Raw genomic sequence first — 20465 nt, 5'->3', positions numbered from 1 at the left:
GACTGGCTTCTAAGGAAACATGTTTAACACTGGGTGTCAAGTTGCCCCAAAGTCCAGTTGGCAACTAAGGGTGCATCTGCACTTGTGGAAATAACTCAAGTTTTATACCATTTTTGTTGTCATGGTTTTCCACAGAGGATCTTGGGACAAAGTTTTGCAGCATGCCAAGAAGTCCATCATGTGGGCTAGATGGGCCCTGAGCTGTTTTCCTTCTCTGAACTAGAAAGTTAGCCAGCAGCTAGAATTCCTAGGTGACTTGGGAAAGGGAGGTGTGCTTAGGGCTGCCAAGTCCAATTCAAGAATTATCTTGGGACTTTGAGGGTGGAACCAGGAGACATTGGGGGTGGGGCCAGGAGTAAGGTTGTGACAAGCATAATTGAACTCCAAAGGGAGTTCTGGCCATCACATTTAGAGGGACCGCACTCCTTTTGAATGCCTTCCCTTCACTGGAAATAATGGATGATAGGGGCACCTTCTTTTGGGCCTTCTTTTGAAACTTGGCAGGTATTTTGGGAAGAGGCACTGGATGCTATGCTGAAAATTTGGTGCCTCTACCGCAAAAAACAGCCCCCCCCCCCCGAGCTCCAGATACCCACGGATCAATTCTCCATTATACCCTGTGGGAATTGTCCAGCAGACATTTCATTCCACCCATCCAGGGCCGGATTAAAAAGCCAACTAGGCACCGGTTTATGGGCCCCCACCCCTTTAGGGGCTCTGGGTCAGTGCCCCCCCCAGTTTTCCCCCCTGCTTGTAGCCCTCCCAGCCTGCATGCACACCCAGCGACCGAGCTGCTCCTTGCCCAACTTGCCTGGTGTGGCTGCTGCTGGTGTTGTTGCCAAGTTTGCCTTTCTGTGCCTCTCCCCCACAGCTTTGTCAAAGGGGCTTTTGAGAAGGGGCCTGCAGGCTGCAGAGGAGCCACGGGTGGTGGGGTGGGTGCTCCAACTCTGAGATAATTTGCAAGAGGGCCCCCAAGATTTTGACTGCTTAGGGGCCTCCACCCCGCTTTCTGATGATTGTGAAGTGGGGGGAGGGCCTCCAAACAGGATTGGCAACCCTAGGTGTGCTGGAAACTGGGGGATAACAGTACAGCTGGGTTCTTGCAGGGGAGATAAGTTACAATAGGCATGGTTTGGAGGTCAGGACTCCTGGGTTCTTTGATATGTCCCCTTCCCTCTTCCAGTGAATGGGCAGGCTATACAGGGTATATAACCATCTCAACTCAGCAAGGTTAAGAGCTCAGAGAAGCGGCTGAAGGTGAACCTGGTTCTCCCTGGTCAAAGTTCACCACTCCATCCCCTTTCTTCAGTCTTGCACTCCACCCTTTCCCTCTTTTCTGTCTCTTGTTTCTCTCTCTTCCTCCTCTGCCTTTTCCTGTTTGCAAAGATGCCCGCTTTATAACAGCCAAGCCTACAGCCTGTACACCTGCTGAAAAGTCCTGGGATTTTTTTTTTAAAAAGAATTGGGGTGGGGGGAGCTACTTGCAAACACAGTGGGCAGTGGGGCTTGCAGAGAGGGGCACACTTGTTTTTAATCATACTTCTGGTTAGTTTTAATTTGTGCACTTACAAGCATGCACGTACATACACAGATGGAGGGTCGCAATCCCCTCTATCCAGCACACACTCATGCACACGTTTCCATCTCTGCTTTTGCCATGATTTCCCCCTATTTTTTCTTGGGCTCGTACTGGATGAGCTTCATTATTGCTTCGTTCTTCATCACCCCTGAAATAAATTCCTGTTCGGCAATTTTATCTGCAAGAAAAATAAAGAGTGGATGGGAGAGCAGGTGGCAAACCAGATTGAAGAAGCCCCTACCTGAGTGGGCATAGCGTGAAACTCCTAACAAAATTGCAACCCTTTACCTAGAGAGAGGAGCCTATCAAAGCTGGGTGATTGATTCTTGGGGAGAAATGAGGATGCAAAGTGTATGTATGGGCAAGGGGGAGAAACAAGTAAGGGAAAAGTGAAAACAATGAACACTAGCATTTGTGGAGGGAAGCCAGGATTTGAAGTCACCTGCGAGCCAAATCCTGGTTTCACCAACTAACCCTGGCTCTGCATTTGGCCTCATCAGAGCCACTGGCTGTGAAATGCTGAGATTATTCTGAAGCACTATTCCAATACAAATTTATTTTGCAAAAATGGGGCTTTTTTGTGACAGGATCTCCTTTGCATATTAGGCCACACTCCCTTGATGTAGCCAGTCCTCCTGGAGCTTACAGTAGGACCTGTACCAATAGCCCTGTAAGCGCTTGAAGGACTGGCTACATCAGGGGGTGTGGCCTAATATGCAAAGGAGTTCCTGCTACAAAAAAGCCCTGCACCTGTCTTCAGTGAGTCAGTGCTGTTAGGAAACCTTGGTAGGCAGTGGGGTGAGGAAGGATTGTGTGCCCATGAGTAAAGCAAGGGTTAGGGCAGGATGTTGGTAGGTGCTGTGAAATCTTCATTAAGACTGCCTGAGGAATAAATCGAGCTTCATGGTTTCAGTTCCTGGACTGATCGTCACAACTGCAGTTAGAGCAGCTCAGGTTTGGATGGTCACACCAGCTGTAGTTAATTATCCCCACAGGTTAATTATCCTCTTCAACAACCCTCTAAGGTAGGGTAGGAGCATCTCTGTATTGTGGAGCAGGAGATCTTTCTGAACCAGAGGCATGGCTGACTTGTCTAAAGCCAGCAAGCATGTATGGAAATTTTTGTACGTTGCTTTTCTCACTGGTGGGGGCCCAAAAGCAGCTTATAGCTTTGCTTTCCCCTATTCTGTTTGTATCCTCATAACAGTCGGTGGAGCTAGGGCTACCAACTGCCTGGAGAAAAAAAGGTGCTGTCCCTTTAATAGAGATTTAATAGGCTGTTATTTGCTTGTCTGCCATTAAAATCTTCAGCTGCCCATTTCTTCACATAAGGCTCTGTTAAATGGACAGACATGTTTCTCCAGGCCTGTTGGCAACCTAACGTGAAATGGGTTAGGTTGAGGGAGTGATTGGCCAGTCCCAAGCGAGCTTCCATGGCTGAGTTGGGTTCAAACCTGGGGATCCAAGTCCAGCCGTCTAAGTCTTATGCCCCACTGGCTCACAGCAGAAGCAGCTTTTGAATCGGGTGCCTGGCTGGAAGCAGTTCTTCTTAGCCTTTTTGCCCTACTAGTTCTCCATAGGATTCTGCCTGCTTCACAGTGCCCTTAACTGGTCCATCATATGAATTTCAACTGGCTAAATGTGCATGGGTTTGCATTGAAGTGACCGATAGTTTTGCAGAGGGAGGGGAAATTACTTTCTCTGGTTCACAGATGATGCATGTAAGCACCATCCTGGAGAGGCATGCCCTCCTGTGTGTGGCAGAGGGGAGTGGAATACCTCTTCCAGGATGGAGTCTGCCAAGTGGCAGTTTTATTTATTTTGCATGTGCATGCATGCAAAATAAGCCTGAAAGTCATGGTGACTTCCAGCAATCCCTACTGGGGTATGGAGAACATTTGGAGAAGTGGCTTGATACAGCCTGCCTCTGCCTCCAGGTCCTGGTATTCCAAGGAGGTCTTCCATCCAAGTCCTTGCCAGGGCCAGCCCTGCTTAGCTTCCAAATTCGGGCTTGCTTGGGGATATCCAGATCAGGGCCCAACCTGCAGCTTTTAGAAAAACTTTTTAAAAAGATGTGCTGCTCAGTTAATTATGGGCTCTTTAGTCAGTTTTTAATCCATTCACCCAGCAGATTAATGGGTGTCAGGTTGCAGCCCTTCAGCTGGATTTGATGGGACAGTCTCTTGCACCAGGGGAAGTTTCTTGCACTGGAGGAAAAGTGTTCCCTTAAGCAGGGGGGATCCATGGGATTTGGCCCCTAATTAATAATACATACAAATTGCTCATTTTTTAAAAAAATTGTAGTTCTGTTTAGACCCAGCTGAAGTGAAACTATCTTAATGTGCAAGCTTTTGAGCTTCACAGGACTCTTCATTGATTGGAATGGAAAGAGTAGGACTCTAAGTATGGCTATGGACAGACAGATTAGAAAGAGTATGCATTCAGACTAGATTATGCAACTGCTGATAAAGGATTTGATTGCCTCTTGTCAGTTTTTGAGCTCTGATGTATTCTTTCTTGATTGCTCTTCTCTAGAGAAAAAAGCAGGCATTGGCTCAGGCCTTCAAGATTCCAGAAAAGTCTCCTTTACCCAATGATAATTAACTATCTGATATAGGAGGGAAATAAGTGGGGTTTTCTTCTTTAGGAAACAAGATTCTGCACATCTGGAAAACTCTTGCATGTGGGGAAGCAGCACTATTTACCTCATTTATAGCCTACATTTCCCTCCATCAGAAACCCAGAGTGGTTTCTATTATTCGCATCTCCTCCATTTTATCTTCAAACCAGCCCTGCGAAGTAGGTGAGGCAGAGGGTGTGTGACTGGCCCAAGGTCAGCCAGTAAGCCTCCATGGCAGAGCTGAGATTTGAACCCAGTTCTTCCAGATCCTAATTGGACACTCTAGTTGCTATACTCCCTAGCTTACAATAATACTTGAGCTCTTCCCATGGTTTGTGCTCATTGGCCAGAAACATACCACACTGGTGTTTTCTTATTGGGAAAACTTGTCTGAGGGACCACTCACAAGGCCAAGGTAACATACACCTGTTCTTGAACTAAATGAGAAAAATTAAGTGGAAGGTAATATCAATTAAAGAATGTTAAAGTCTTCATTGTAGTGAGGGGACAGATTTTTTTTTTCTTTCTTTGATTGCTAATGACAGCAAAGCTTGAGAAATCCAGCCACAACCCGTAAGGTGTTTGGATCACAGTAGTGAACTTTACCAGTGAGACCAGGTTTTGATACCAGCAACTGAACAACAACAGAAGGTCAGTCATTTTCTGTCAGTCAAACCTACCTAACAAAGTTGTTGGAAAGGGAAAAGTAGGAGAACCCTCTAAGTGTGCCTTCTGGAGCTCATTTGTTCAAAGAAGGGTGGCTCATAACGGAGAATGTATAAATATATCATAGATACTTGTTGCTGTGCACTCAGACCTAATCAACTGCAAAAGGTCCCTCCCACCCAGTCGGGTCAATAGATGGAAGAATAGGCAAGCTTGTAACAGCTTTTGAGAAAGTGAAGCCCTGCTATACCCTTCTACCTGATGGAAGAGTCCTGTGTGACTCAAAAGCCTACCCTTTTAAATGCCAATCCAGGCTGAACCAATAAATGGCGACACGGCTGAGCCCACCTTTCTTCTAAAATGGCATTCAAGTTTGCAGACACAACAGTCTTTGAAGATCTCCCTTACAGGCACTAACCAAACTTGCTTGGCTTCTGATCACAGCCTGGGATGGCAAAGTTGAGGGGGGCCAGTCTAGCTCTCTGCTAGTTAGAGCCAAGTGCCATTTATCATTCATGGCTTTAGTGAGAAAAGTATTAAAGGAATGTGAGGAAACTTATAGAAGGGTGTGCTCAAGACAGGGTGAGGGGAGCAGTTACCAGTGTCGCCTTTCTTGAAATATGTCCACAGCTTGTCGGCCCGTTTCTGAGGGGTGTTTTCATCTTCAGGCAGGCTCTTCTGCTCTTCTGGGGGGATCATCTTAAATATGGCCTGGTGGAATCAAGAAAAATGACTGCTGAGTCAGGTAAAAGTATCTTGGTGATAGGAAATTTTAATAAGTTCAGCTTCTCAGTCTCTACTTTTCAACTTTCCCAGCTTTGCCCTCATCCCCTTTCCCAGAGATCTCCTGGCTCATATTTTTGTCAAATACACATTATCCCCATGGATAATGTCTGGAACTTTCCGTCACCTGACTGTTTTACTGGAAAAGCCTGTAGAAGAACAGGTGCCATTTTCTGCCTGCAACCTCACCCCCACCACTGAGCTGCTTGGTAATAAAATGATTTTAAAGCCCTCCATCTTGCTTTTTTGGAGACATAAACACAGGAGCGTAGCTAGTCTGCACATATAATTGCAGTAGACCAGTTTAGATGCAACTAAATGTGGTATACAAACATAATAAAAGCAACGATTATAAAACCCATAAAAGCTGCAGAGTAAAAACGCCAGTTTGGACTGCCAATAATAAAGGCTAATTCAATCAAAATGCAGTCATTAATAAAACTGTCTTCAACCACCTCCCCAAAATCAACAGTGAGGGTACCAGGCACACCTCCCTAGGGAGGTTTTTCCATAATTGTGGGGCCGCCACAGAAAAGGCCTTCTCTCATGTAGCCACCAAACAAGCATCTTTAGTTGGTGGGACAGCCAGGAGGGCATCTCTCAGCAATCTTAATTCCTGGGCAAGAATATATTGGATAAGACAGCCATTCAGATACTATAGTCCCAAGCTATGTAGGGCCTTAAAGGACAAAACCAAGACCTTGAAATCAGCTCAAGGGTGTATCAATATCCAGAATAATGGCTGTAGCATGCTCCTGATAGCTGGTCCCTAGCAATAATCTAGCCATAGCATTCTGCACTAGCAGCAGGTTCTGAATACTCTTCAAAGATAGCTGCAAGTACAGTGCATTGTCTAGGTGTAACTAAGGCCATTTCTGCAGTAGTGAAATTTCCTGCATTGACAATTTTTATTTAAAACTGCACATTATGTAAAATTTTCCACAGTAGGTTTTTATTCACCAGGCATAAAACCCCAAGTTTTCTCTGTGCCCTGCCTGTTCGGAACTTGTTAAAACTGGGGATTCCTAAAAACACCCACCTAGCCAGCCAGATCTGCTGAATGAACTCTGGCGATCAATGGGGTGACAGATGTCACAGTCAGATCACCCTCACATCCAACACACAGTTTTAAAAATGTCTATGTAGGAAATTTCATTACTGTGGAAATGGTCTAAGGCATGCATCACTGTGGCTAGATCTGACTGACCCAGGAATGGATGTAGTTGATGCATCAGCCAGAGCTGGACAAGCATAGTCTGAGTCACAGTAGCTACCACCTGGTTTTCTAAGGTGACTGCTGTATTAAGCAGCACTCTCAAGCTTTTCAAGGGGAGTATAACCCCACCCAAGTCAGGCAAGGTCTGAAGTTCCTGGCCTGCCTTTCTACTAACCTCTTTGTCTTCCCAGGACCATGGCCATATACAAGAGCATTACAATATCTGCTGTTTAATTCTCAAACTTTTCATAGTAACCCCCAACATAGAGTTTGCCTTCTTCACTGCTGCCACATGCTGGGTCCACTACAATCCCAAGATCTCTTTCAATCTGTGTCAATGGTTCAGTAGCCATCAACATATATTTATTGGGGGGGGGGGTGTTCCAATGTGCAACACTTGTCAAAAATGAACTTAATTTGCCATGTTCTTGCCTACCCATCCAATTAGGACAGCTCCTCATGTTCCCTTCATTTAATCTTGTTCCCTTCATTTAATCACAATCTAGTATAGGATTATTATTGCCATCTTAAATAATTTGGTATCATCTGCAAACTTGGTTGTAAAATTGCTCAATTCCAATTACAAATCATTCACAAATAAATTAAATAGCACTTGCTCCAAACCACTGAATGCTCACTGATAGGAGGGGATGGAAAGGCAATGGAGTTTATCCCCTTTCAATGAAGCTGCCAATTTGTTCTTCCCTATGCTGGGGCAGTCTCTTCACTCCCATCCTCCCTTTTTGTACAAACTGGGTACCCTGAAGCAGCAGCTGCAAGCGCCACCAGGGCCATCCTTTCTCCCCTTCCATTTGGAGTTAACGTTTTACAGAACCAGTTTTTATGTATAAATAACACTTCCTATTCTTCAGTTGCTGATTCAACATTCAGCCTCCCCTCCCATCTGTAAAATGGGCATACTAAGAACTTGTATCGTAGGTCTGTGGAAATGAATATGGTTATAAATTATTTTGTATCTTAAAGGATTTACAGGAATCCTTGTTATTGTAGCTGAGCTGCCTTAAGGACTTAAAAAGGATATAAAGTTAATTCACTGTGGGACTGGGAATGTGTGAGAAACACATCCGCCCATTCTTTAAAAGGGAATGTTTCTAGGCCTCGTTTTACAGAAAACATTTCACCTCAGGAGATGGATATCAGCTAGTTATAAGCATCAGAGGCCATGGTTTATTTCACCTGTTAAACCTGCTGGAAACTGTTCCCAGAAATGTCCCTTGCTGCACCTTATTGCTAGTCTCCCTTGTCTTTCTCTCCTTCTGTGCCATTTGCCATGCCAATCCTTTGATCAACTGAGGGAGGAATAGATTATGCATAATAAGACATCTGCCCTTCTCTGGGCATCTTGTTCCCTTCATTTAATTTACTGTTTTCAATTCTCTTGCTTCATTCAGCCTCCAACAGCTCTGTGACATTGGTCAGACAGTCACTGATATTCCCACCGTCCCAAACTGGGTGCAGAGGCCAAAAAAATCGTCACCGGCTAATGGCAGTAAACTGCATCATCCAGATTGCCCCAAGAAGTGAAACTGTGGGATGTTAAACCATAAGTGTTCCAAGGGACGAACATCAACCCGTATGCCCAGAATGTAGCTTTTCCTTCAGAGTCTGAAAGAAGATTAGTGGAGCATGTTAATAGGATGGTCATGTAAACAGGCTATCCAACATTTTAAGACTTCAGGTTGGAGAAACCTACTGGATGACCCACAAAATTACAGGTATGTAGTAGGGCTGCTGTTTATTAGTAGTGTGGCAAATGTGCCATTTTCCCACCTGTGGTCACTCGCCACCTCCTGTCTACACTTGCAGCTTCAAAGAACTTTTAGGAACAAGTCAGCTGTTTTCTTGAAACAGGTAAGAAACACCACATCTGACTTTACCACCTGTAGCCATAGAGCCTGCCTTAAACTGAGTTACTTGACCAGAGATAGAAGAGACATGCAGGTCCTTTTGTGGTAGAATATTCATGAGTGGCAGAATGAAATTTCCAGGTGGAAAGATGGGGGTTATTTTTCTGTGCTGGTAATGTAGTAGAATGGGGATATATGATGGTTTTTGTCTATTAAATAGTTACTGTGAATAGTTTGTCCAAAGTTAACTTCTAATGGAAAACACTTATATTTCACATAAATGACTAAGCTACAGATTATGTATCCACAGCTTGGATAAACTAAATTATAATATAGTGCAATCTACCAGTTCATCCAGTTTTTCATAAGTTTAGAGATGAACCCAATGGAGAAGTGCCTACTGTATTTTGGTCAAATATACATTCTTTTCCTGCCCTCCAATCTGAACTCAGGAAAAACAAATTCGTCATCTTTGCAGTAGAAGTTGCTGAACACATTGCTAATTGCTTAGAATCAGTAAAGTCACTAACCCACTGCTTTGGCTCAGTTTTTAAACATTTTAAAATAGATTCCTCTCTTTTAAAAATGACATGTCTAGATTTAATTAAATAAATGTCCATACAACACTTAAAAAAAATAAAATGGCAGCCCATTTGAAACCTGAAGGAAGGGCTAAGAACCAGAAACTACCAAATCCAAGTTCAATCTGGTGACCAGTAAATGTGAGAAATGGAGTACAAAGGTAGAGGAAACTAAGGGGAAAGTGCATGGGGGGGGGGGGGGCGGGGGGGAATGCAGTGAGCCCTGATCTGGATGTGCATTATTTGGCATTAATCTCATGTCAACAACCAGATATGCTGCAGGGAAATCTGAGTAGAGACTTCCACAAAAAGGAAAACGTCCTAGAAAATGAACATATCAGGGAAATTTTCATCCGTTTCTGAAAAGGCAGCATGTAACTCCCTTGATAAGCAACACAGCCTCTGATGCTGAAGCAGAGGGCTAGCACACATGTGCCAGGTTCAAAGTCTCTGCCTAAGTATTTAATCAGGTATCAGTAAAGACCTTGGAATTGCAAGGTACTGGACACAAATTTAAAATAAAACATGCCCTGCCTGTAGTTTTACAACCTAGAGAGGGTAAAAATGGCAACCTCATGAGAACTAGCTAAGATATGAAGGCAAGAAATTATACTGTGGTCTCTGAGAATTTGTTACTTCAGTCTCCCTTCTAATTCTACCCTGATCCGCACATGCAGTGGACTGAAATGGTAGAATTCTAATGAGGTGAAACATTTTAGGCCGCTTCGGGCTAAATGTAATAGGGCTGCCAGCTCCAGGTTGGAAATACCTGGAGATGTTGAGGGTGAAGCCTGAGGAGGGTGGGGTTTTGGGAGGGGGAGGCACTTTAATGGGGTATCATGCCACAGAGTCCACCTTCCAAAGCTGCCATTTTCTCCAGGGGAACTGAACTCTGTTGCCTGGAGATCGGTTGTAATCCCAGGACAATATCTCCAGATCCACCTGGAGGTTGCCAACTCTACATAACGTGAGGATCACACACTGAAATACTCATTCTGTCAAAATAAATGCACATCCTACAAGTAGAAACTAACATTCAAACACCTGGGTTGCCAGGTCTGTGTTGGAAAATACCTGGAGACTTTGTGGGTGGAGCTGGGAGAGAGTGGGATTTGGGAGGGGAGGGGCCTCAGCATAGTACAATGCCATAGTGTCCACCCTTCAAGACAGCCATTTTCTCCAGGGGAGCTGAGATCTCCAGGCCCCACCTAGAGACTGGCAAGTCTATGGCTGAGGGGTAAATGGGGCTTTAGTTATACTGGCAGGTATAGGGTTGCCAGTTCTGGGTTGGGAAATCCCTGAAGATTTGGTAGGTGGAGCTTAGGGACAGTGGGGCTTGGGGAGGGGAGGGATCTCAGAGGAGTACAATGCCACAGAGTGCATCTTCCAAGGCAGCCATTTTCTCCAGGTGATCTATGTTGCCAGGAGACTAGCTGTACTTCTGGGAGATCTTCAATTACTACCTGGAGGAGGTTGCCAACCCTAGCACAGGTGGGAATCCCCACAGATGTCAGAAATGAGTAGGCCTCAAATCTCAAGGGCGAAAGTATTCCTGAGTACCAGGACATCCTGGCTTCTCCCAGAGAGGCCAGATGCATTTGCTGTCTTTACACCACTGGTCTTCCTCATCTCTTGTATTGAGAATGGGCACATTCTTCATTCCTTGCCCTCATCTCTAATCCTATCCTCAGAATGCTTTTCTGCTTCTCATTATCAAAGGTTGGAGGAAGCTATTCCTCCCAACGTCCACAAGTTGAAACAAGGCAAATGCTGTTCTGAGAAGGTCAGGGATTTAACCTTGCCTAATCCTGCCTTAATCTTGGATTGCTGTGTCCTTCTTCCACAGCCTGTGGGGAATCCATTGGGAGGGGAGACTAGAAGCTAGAATCAGGGCGGAAGGCCAGCAGCAAGGAATTATGGATATCATACACATGGAGATGTAAGGCCCCACTTTGGTGGTCTTCCAACCCAATGCTATCACTTTTTCAACTGTTTCAAACCACTAATGGGAATTTCTTCCCATTTTGATAGCAACGGTCTCTCAAGGTCTGTCTATACTCCCAAATAAAATTAGCTTCATGCTGGTTGGATTGTAGGGCTGCCAACTCCAGGTTGAGAAATTCCTGGATATTTGGGGATGGAGCCTGGAGAGGGAGGGATTTGGGGAGAAGGCTATCCTCCAAAGCGGCTATTTTGCCCCGGATAGCTGATATCTGGTCTGGAGACCAATCATAATTCTGGGGGCGGTCTCCAGGCCCCCCAGAAGTTGGCAACCCAGTGCTTCCCATGAATTTCTTAATAAATAATGCCAACACGTTCACAAGATGGAGGCCATGACAGTTCGACATGCTTCAAACCAGTTGAGATTTATACAGGGCAGAACTGATTTGATTTGTTAGTTAAGTAATCAATTCTAGAATTTATTTGTACTTTTTTGTTGCCTTTTTTTTTTTGCTCCCAGAAAGGAACCTGTTGGGGACAGTTGAGGACAAGGACATAAAATTAGAAGAGGATTTAGACTTGTTTACTGCTGTGCCAATCCAGCTCATTCCATTAAATGAGCATAACAGGATTTCCCCCATTGGGCAAGGCTAATTCCATTTGGGTACAATACAAAGCCTCCGAGCCAAGTTAATCCGTTGTCATCCTGTCACCTCGAGGTGGGTCAAGAGAAAACCACATTCCCCAACCATTACTCCCCCATCCCTCACTTTAATTAGTAGAGTTTGGATGTGTATTGTCGCCTTCTGCTGAAGAGGTGACCGGCAAAGAGACCCCTGACCTGTGAGCCTGGACAAGATGAAGGGAAGGCCTGAAAGTGGAGAGGACATTCAGTTCCTGCCTATGAAAGCAGGTGGGCAGAACATTGGGTACAAGGGACCATTGACCCTCGATGCTGGGATAGATGGGCCTCGAATGATCCAAGTGGTTTCAGGGGATAAAAATATCTAACATGGATTATCCAGAGGCTTCTGTGTTCTTGTTTCAATAGGAAAATGTTAAAAAAAGAGGCCTGCCACAGACTTCATGTCATTAGGGGGCACAGTCCCCCTTGAATCCCAGCACTGAAAAGAAAGCCTTGATTCAACCCAGACAGTTCGGCAGTGGTGAAGCGCACAGCCCAGATCTTTCCTATGTTCCTCGTGCCTTCCAGGTCCCTGCATAAAGTGGCACCTCCCCACTTCCTCATGCATTCACTCACCGAGATGATCTCAAGAACCTCGTTCTTACTGATCTCTCCATTGCGGTCAACGTCGAAGAGTGAGAAGGCCCACTCGAGCTTGAGGTCGGTCTTTCCAGATGACGTGAGGTGGAGGGCAATTATGTACTCCCGGAAATCAAGGGTCCCATCATCGTTGGTGTCAAAGCTCCGGAAGACGTGCCGGGCGTACACTTTAGGGTCAGAGTTGGGGAAGAAGTTGGCATAAATCTTCTCAAACTCAGCCCGGGTGATACGCCCATCGGGGCACTGCTTTTGGAAGCTCTCATACCATTTACACAACTCGTCCTCCGTATACTTTGTGTTCATCTTTAGGTCTTCCAGGATCTCCTTGGACAGGGCCCCGCTCTTACTGTTCCCCATGGTGAGGCTATATCCACTGCTTTGCCAATGTGTCTAGCTATTATCCCGTCCCGTCGTGTTCCCTCTCAGCTAGTGGAATGGCAGATGGCTGGGGCTCCTTCTTATATAGACTTCCTGGGATGGGGGAATAGGGCTGGGACCATTGCGCCTTCTCTTTGCCTCACCTGTCGGCTGTGACTGTGCATGCACACACACTCACGCACATAGAGAGGCTATTTTGGTTGTGCTGATCACATTTGCCACAAGCTCTTTAAGGCAAGGGAAATCGGATTTGAGCATTGCAGCCTCCCTCCCTCCATCTCCACTGCCCTCCTGGCCTCCCTTCCCCTAATGCCAAAGCCCAGCCTTTGCTTCCAACCATGTTCTGGGCACCTGGGCAAATGATATATTGAGAGGGGGAAATAAGTCTGGAGGAAAATGTGATGGATGAGGATGGATGGAGAGGCAGGCAGACAGTAACGGCTGTGTGGACTCCAGAAAATAGATTTCCCCTTTTATGCAGGACAGCATCATTAAGATTGATGACTCTATAAATAACAATAGCTAGCCAAACACATAGGTGTATAGTCCATGATCCAGTCAAAGGTGTGTTTGTGTATGGAAGAGAGAGTCAAAAGAAGTAGGGAGGAACTGTGGCTCAGTGGCAGAGCACCTGCTTGATAAGCAGAAGGTCCCAGGTTCAATCCCCAGCAACTCCAACTAAAAAGGGTCCAGGCAAGTAGGCGTGAAAAACCTCAGCTTGAGACCCTGGAGAGCTGCTGCCAGTTTGAGTAGACAATACTGACTTTGATGGACCGGGGGTCTGATTCAGTATAAGGCAGCTTCATATGCTCATAAGAATGGATGTTTTATAATATAAGTTGCCTCAAACAGAACTGGAGAATCATGATACGTATTTATACTGGCCTGGGTTCAGAGTCTCAAAGAGAAGCTCTTTAATCCACTCCTCCCACCCTGGGCTTCTCTGTCAGCCAATGAGGCTGTGCTCCATCTACCATCAGCTCTAATGGTCAGACTGTCTCCTGTTAGGATCAGGGCCTCTTCTTAGGTAGCCCCTAGGATATAGAATTCCATCCCACCTCAACTTAGATGACATTCTCTTCTCTCCTTTTACAGACAAATGGAAATTTACCTATTCTGTCAGGATTCTGGAAGTCAATGTATTGGGTGGGTGTTTGTTTTTGAATTGTCTGTTGTTGCTCTAATATAGTTTTTTTTGTGTGTGTGCACATTCATTTTTTAAAATTTAAAGTCTATATGTTTGTTGTCCAGTATGCTACAAAGGCCATTTCCACACAGGTTTTTTGTTTCCATGCAGTATCATGCTGCATTTGTGCACCCCTGGGATGCAAATTCTCACTCTGTCATAAATCCCTGTTTCCTAGCCTACCTCAGAAGTTTGTTGTGATGTCAGAATGGGGTGTGTGTGTGTAGAGGAGATCATGGAGGAAGGATGAGATGTTTTTTAAATGCAGCATATTTGGGGTTATTAGAATGTGATTTTTATTTTTTCTCCTAAAACTGTATAATTTTTGTGTGATATCTTTAGTATTAATTAAATATACATGATATATTTTGTGCACAACATATTTCTGGAATTTGGTATTCTTTGGAATGCAAGATGTCGACTCGCCTCTGTAAGTGACAAGACAAATGTCTGAATAAATAAAGAGGAGGAGGAGGAGAAAATAATGGATTTATCAGTTTCAGAGAGGCTTACAATCTCCTTCCCTTCACCTCCCCACAACAGACACCCTGTGAGTAACTGTTCTGGCTGCATAACTGGAAGTAAAGTCATGAGTAGCACAGCACTCTAGCAATCCCCAAAATATGTATGGTGAAACCATAGAGATTTGGGGGAGTGCTAGAGCATTGCTGTGACATATGACATCACTTCCAGTTATGTAACTAGAAGTGGCATTCTAGAGTTGCCATGACTCACCTTCCCTCTCCATATTTTTCCCCTCCCCAGCCAGAGGTGGTTCCCCTACTTCAGTAGCTGGTGGCAGCCATTTTGTGACAGGCCCCATTCTCCCAGGGCAGCCATTCTGTGGTGGTATCAACTGCCTATTTTCAAAATTTAAAAATGTCCACAAGTTCAATACGAACAGGGTGAGCCCTGAGATAGATGAACAGGGAAAGCCCACTGTATTCAATAGGCCTTGTCTCCATATCAGTATGCACATATTTGCAGCCTGCAATCCTGTAGGCACTGATTTAGGATTAAGCCCTATTGTAATCAGTGGGATTTAACCCTGAATATGCATGCATTAATTCAGGATTCCAGGAGTTACTGCAATGGAGAGACAACAACAACAACTACTACTAAATTGATACCACCCCATCCCACGAGTGGGCTCAAGGCAGCTTACATCATAAAATCCATAAAACAATGGATGACAGCAATAGATAAATAACAGAAAACCCATGCCTCCTATCAGATGAATAGGTGCCCCCCAAAACTTCAGTGCTCAAGTAGCAGGGCACTGGGGAAGGACCGAAGAACAGAGGAACATGTATGTGAACATGTAGGTTTCCCAACCTCAAAGGGTCTGGAGATCTCCCAGTATTACAACTGTTCTCTGCCTCCATAATGGAGATCAGTTCCCCTGGAAGAAATGTTGGAAGGTGGATTCTATGACATATCCCTGATGAGTGTAGTCACTTCCCTCCCCAAAACCCACCAGGGTTGCCAACCCCCAGGTGGGGCCAGGGGATCCCCTGGTTTGGAGACCCTCTCCCCACTTCAGGGTCATCAGAAAGCAAGGGGGAGGAGGGAAATGTCTGCTGGGCACTCTATTATTCCCTATGGAGACTGATTCCCATAGGGTATAATGGTGAATTGATCTGCAGGTATCTGGGGATCTGGAGGGGCTGTTTTTTTTTTTAGCTCGAGGCACCACATTTGCAGCATTGCATCCAATGCCTCTCCTCAGAACACCCTCCAAGTTTCAAAAGGATTGGACCAGGGGGTCCAATTCTATGAGCCACAAAGAAGGTGCCCCTTTCCTTCATTATTTCCCATGGAGGGAAGGCATTTAAAAAGTGTGCAGTCTCTTTAAATGTGATGGCCAAAACTCCCTTTGGAGTTCAATTATGCTTGTCACAACCTTACTCCTGGCTCCACCCCCAAAGTCTCCTGGCTCCACCCCCAAAGTCCCCAGATATTTCTTGAATTGAACTTGGCAATCCTAAAACCCACCCGCCCCAAGCTGCACCCCAAATATCCAGGAATTTCACAACTCATAGTTGGCAGCATGGGATGAACATGGGACAGTCAAGATGGACGCCTTAGTTGGCCATAAAATTCTCTGGGGAGATTTGGACCAGCCAGTATATCTCGCCTTTCTTCTGAGGAGCTTAGACGTTAGCTCTACAACAATCCTATGAGGTATGATGAAACCAACAGTAATGGCCCAAGGGCACCTGGTTAGCCACAAGACTGAGGAGTGGCTTGAACCCAGGCCTGTCTAGTCTATCAGATCATAATGGCTTCTTAGAGCTAATCTTTAGTTAGCTGTCATGAGGATAAAATGAGTGAAGGACAGATTGTATCTGGAAAACATAGGACACAATATTAAAATATCTAGAGAAATTAGCAGCTTGCTGCTTCTGGGATACTCTAGTTAACTCTTACTCTGAATCACAAAGTGGCCTACCTAGGAAACTCAGGACTTTGGGCTATTCTTGATACTACTCCAGTCCCTTCTTCTAGAAGAATCCTGGGTCATCTGTATTCATTTCCCTAATTCTAGCTCTTTACTTTCTCAGAAATACTGGTTCCCAGTGCTCCCCACTCCGTATCTGACCAGTAGAAGATTCCACCTTTCTTATAGTGGTGTTGAGTGTCTCATCCCACCCACTCTGATAGCTAATTGCAATGGGCTCCTGCTAATTTGGCTGTCCCTCCCTGCCCTCAGCCATATGCTCAATCCGCTTTGACCATCCAGTTCTGTCAGTAAAGCAGTATTAGTGTCAAAAGTAATCTGTCAGGATTCAGTTGTTCTCTGTGCTGGGTGTAGAAGAGATCACCCCTCAAAATTTTGAGGGAAGGTAAAGGAATGCAGGATGAGGGATATCATGGTGGGAGAATTCTCCTGAAACCTCTCTAATTTGGCCTTTGACAGGGAGAACGCTGGATCCCTGAGGTTACAACAGTGGCTTTTCAAGCTTGTCTGCTGAGGGTGCCACCTCTAACTGTTGTAGAGGATTCTGGGACATGTTCTGATCAGATTCTGAGGGGGCCAGTTGCCTTGTGGGCCCAAGGAGCTGGGGAAAGTACCACTGCTTGCAGCCATGAATTCCATGGGCCTGTGATTGAGGGAGCAGGAAGGTAGAAATGTCAGCTTGGTCCAGTTACTCTTTCTCAGCCTGACCTGTCTGAACTACCTGTGGAGATAAAGTGCCAGGGGGAGGAGAGAGAAACCACCCTGAGCCCCTTGGAGAAAGGATGGGATATGTGAAGAACTGCATTTCCGAAAAACATATATACCAGGGGTAGCCAAATTGTGGCTTGGTGCCACATGTGGCTCTTTCATGCATAGATAGATAGATAGATAGATAGATAATTTTATTTATATCCCGCCCTCCCCGCCGGAGCAGGCTCAGGGCGGCTAACAACATCATTCAATTTCCCTTATACAAAAGACAAGGTTACATTAACATTAAACATTAAAAATTCTGATAAGTTTAAAATCACTTAATTAAGTTGATAAAAGTGCTAATGCTAATTGTGCTTTTATAATGGCGGTAATCATTAGCAATTTCTTTCTTCGTCAGCGAAAGCCAGTCGGAAGAGGAAGGTCTTGCAGGCCCTGCGGAATTGTTCAAGGTCCCGCAGGGCCTGCATTTCCTCTGGAAGTTGGTTCCATAGGTTCGGGGCTGCAGAGGAGAAGGCCCGGTTACGGGTGCATTGCAGCTTCACCTCTTTCGGTCCGGGGGTGGTCAACAAGTTTTTTCCAGCTGACCTCAGTGCTCTCTGGGGTTCGTATGGGGAGAGACGGTCCCTAAGGTAGACAGGTCCTCGACCATATAGGGCTTTAAAGGTAATGACCAGCACTTTGTAACGAATCCGGTATGTAACTGGCAGCCAGTGCAGCTCGCGCAGCCCAGGCTGTATGTGCTCCCATTTAGGGAGCCCCGACAACAGTCTGGCCGCTGCGTTCTGCACCAGCTGCAGCTTCCGGGTTCGGTACAGAGGCAGCCCCATGTAGAGGGCATTACAGTAATCCAGTCTCGAGGTGACCGTTGCGTGAAGTACCGTTGCCAGGTCTTGGCGCTCTAGGAAGGGAGCCAACTGCCTTGCCCGCCTCAGGTGAAAAAAGGCTGACTTGGAAGTGGCTGCAATCTGGGCCTCCATTGATAAAGAAGGCTCCAGTAAAACTCCCAGACTCCTAACCCGGTGCGTCGCTTTCAGCGGCGCCCCGTCGAAGACCGGGAGAGGTATTTCCCCTTCCCGGGCGCCCCGACCCAGACAAAGGACTTCTGTCTTCGCTGGATTCAATTTCAGCCCGCTCCCCCTCAACCACATTGCCATATCCTGCAAGGCCCGGTCTAAATTTTCAGGGACGCAGCCAGGCCGGCCGTCCATCAGCAGATAGAGTTGGGTGTCATCTGCATATTGGTGGCACCCAAGTCCATATCTCCTGGCAATCTGGGCAAGAGGGCGCATATAGATATTGAATAATATTGGTGAGAGAACTGCCCCTTGAGGCACTCCACAATCCAGTGTGCGCCTCCGGGACCGCTCGCCACCAATTGCCACCCTTTGTCCCCGATCCTCGAGGAAGGAGGAGAGCCATTGTAAGGCAGACCCCCTCACCCCTATATCGGCGAGGCGGCGGGTCAGTAGCCGATGGTCGACCGTGTCGAACGCGGCCGACAGATCTAACAGCATCAGCACCGCCACACCGCCCCGATCCAGATGCCGTTGGAGATCATCTACCAGGGCGACCAGTACTGTCTCCGTCCCATGACCCGGGCGAAAGCCGGACTGGCAAGGGTCTAGGATGGAAGCGTCATCCAGAAAACTCTGCAACTGCGACGCCACTGCCCTCTCTATCATTTTACCTAAAAACGGTAAATTAGAGACCGGTCGGTAGTTTGCCAATTCGGCCGGGTCTGCTGTACTTTTTTTCAAGAGGGGTCGGACCAAAGCCTCTTTCAGGGATGATGGAAAGCGCCCCTCCGAGAGGGATCTATTTATGATGTCCCGTAGAGGACATTCAAGCTCCCTCAGGCAGGATTTAATTAGCCAGGAGGGGCATGGGTCCAAATCACAAGTTGTGGGGCGCGCAGAGGAGAGAATTCCGTCAACTTCCTCCAGGCTGAGCGGGTCGAAATGATCCAGAGTTAAATCAGAAGACAGGCAAGGGGCCTCGGGCTCATGTGCTGTATCTAAGGTGATGGGCAGGTCCTGGCGGAGCGACGTGATTTTGTCTGCAAAAAATTTCGCAAAAGCCTCACAGCCTATTTCTAATTCTCTGACGTTTGGTCTGCCCTGGGGCAGTGTAGTTAAATGTCCAATTATTTTAAACAATTGTGCCGGGCGCGAATTTGCAGACGCAATCTTGGCCGCGAAGTACTTCTTCTTCGCGGTCTTGACTGCCATCTCATACGACCTCATAAACGTTCTGTAGGATGTTCTCGCCGCTTCGCCACGAGTGCGCCGCCACTGCCTCTCTAGTCATCGGAGTCCTTGTTTCAACCGGCGTAGCTCCAGGGTATACCAGGGAGCCAGCCTTGAACGAGGGCGCAGAGGACGTCGGGGTGCGATCTCGTTGATTGCCCCAGATAGCCGGTCTTGCCAGGCATCAACCAGGGCATCAAGGGAATCGCAAGGGGGCCAAGGATCCCGAAGAGCTGTTTGGAACCGTTCCGGGTCCATCAGGCTCCGCGGGCGAGCCAAAATAGGCTCTCCGCCCTTACAGGGTTGTGGTAGCGTCTCCATACGAGCCTTGAGGGCTAAGTGATCCGACCATGGTATCGCCTCCGTCGCGATTTCGTTCACTTTAATCCCGGCCGCAAAGATCAGATCTAATGTGTGTCTAGCCTGATGTGTGGGAGTCGTAACAAATTGGGAGAGTCCCAGTGTCGCCATGGAAGACACTAGGTCCATCGCCTGAGTGGACGCCGCGTCATCGGCGTGGACATTGAAGTCACCCAGGACCAGAAGCCCTGGGTACTCCAACGCCCAGCCGGACACCGCCTCCATCAGGGATGGTAAGGCGCTGGCCGGTGCGTTAGGCGGACGGTACACCAGCCAGATCGCCAACCTCTCCCCGACATCCAACACAAGGCCGACACATTCAACACCATCGATCTTTGGGGCCGGGAGGGCCCGGAAGGAGTAAGCCTCCCGCATGAATACCGCCACCCCGCCCCCCCCGCCCGCTAATCCGCGACTGGTGGAAGACCGAGTAACCCGGGGGAGTCATCTGGGAGAGTGCCGTTGTCTCTCCCTCTTGAACCCAGGTCTCGGTCACGCAAGCCAGGTCTGCATCCTGCCGAAGCAGGAAGTCCTTGATGGTCTCGGTCTTATTATTTATAGACCTGGCGTTGCATAGCACC

General features: G+C 46.7%; 1 protein-coding gene across 1 annotated transcript; it reads right to left on the bottom strand.

Annotated features, from left to right (window-relative positions):
- Positions 1 to 1644: 1644 nt before the first annotated feature.
- Positions 1645 to 12956, bottom strand: RCVRN (recoverin). The gene is made up of 3 exons (XM_060255762.1): positions 12516 to 12956; positions 5465 to 5576; positions 1645 to 1757 (listed from the first exon to the last, which is right to left on the bottom strand). The coding sequence occupies exons 1-3, from the start codon at positions 12894 to 12896 to the stop codon at positions 1669 to 1671; spliced, it is 582 nt and encodes a 193-aa protein (XP_060111745.1). The 5' UTR covers positions 12897 to 12956; the 3' UTR covers positions 1645 to 1668.
- Between the last annotated feature and the right edge of the window lie 7509 nt (positions 12957 to 20465).

The sequence above is a fragment of the Heteronotia binoei genome, chromosome 15, assembly GCF_032191835.1.
Source record: "Heteronotia binoei isolate CCM8104 ecotype False Entrance Well chromosome 15, APGP_CSIRO_Hbin_v1, whole genome shotgun sequence".
NCBI lineage: Eukaryota > Metazoa > Chordata > Lepidosauria > Squamata > Gekkonidae > Heteronotia > Heteronotia binoei.
Note: the sequence above shows the minus strand (reverse complement) of the source record. Positions and strands in the feature narration are given on the sequence as shown.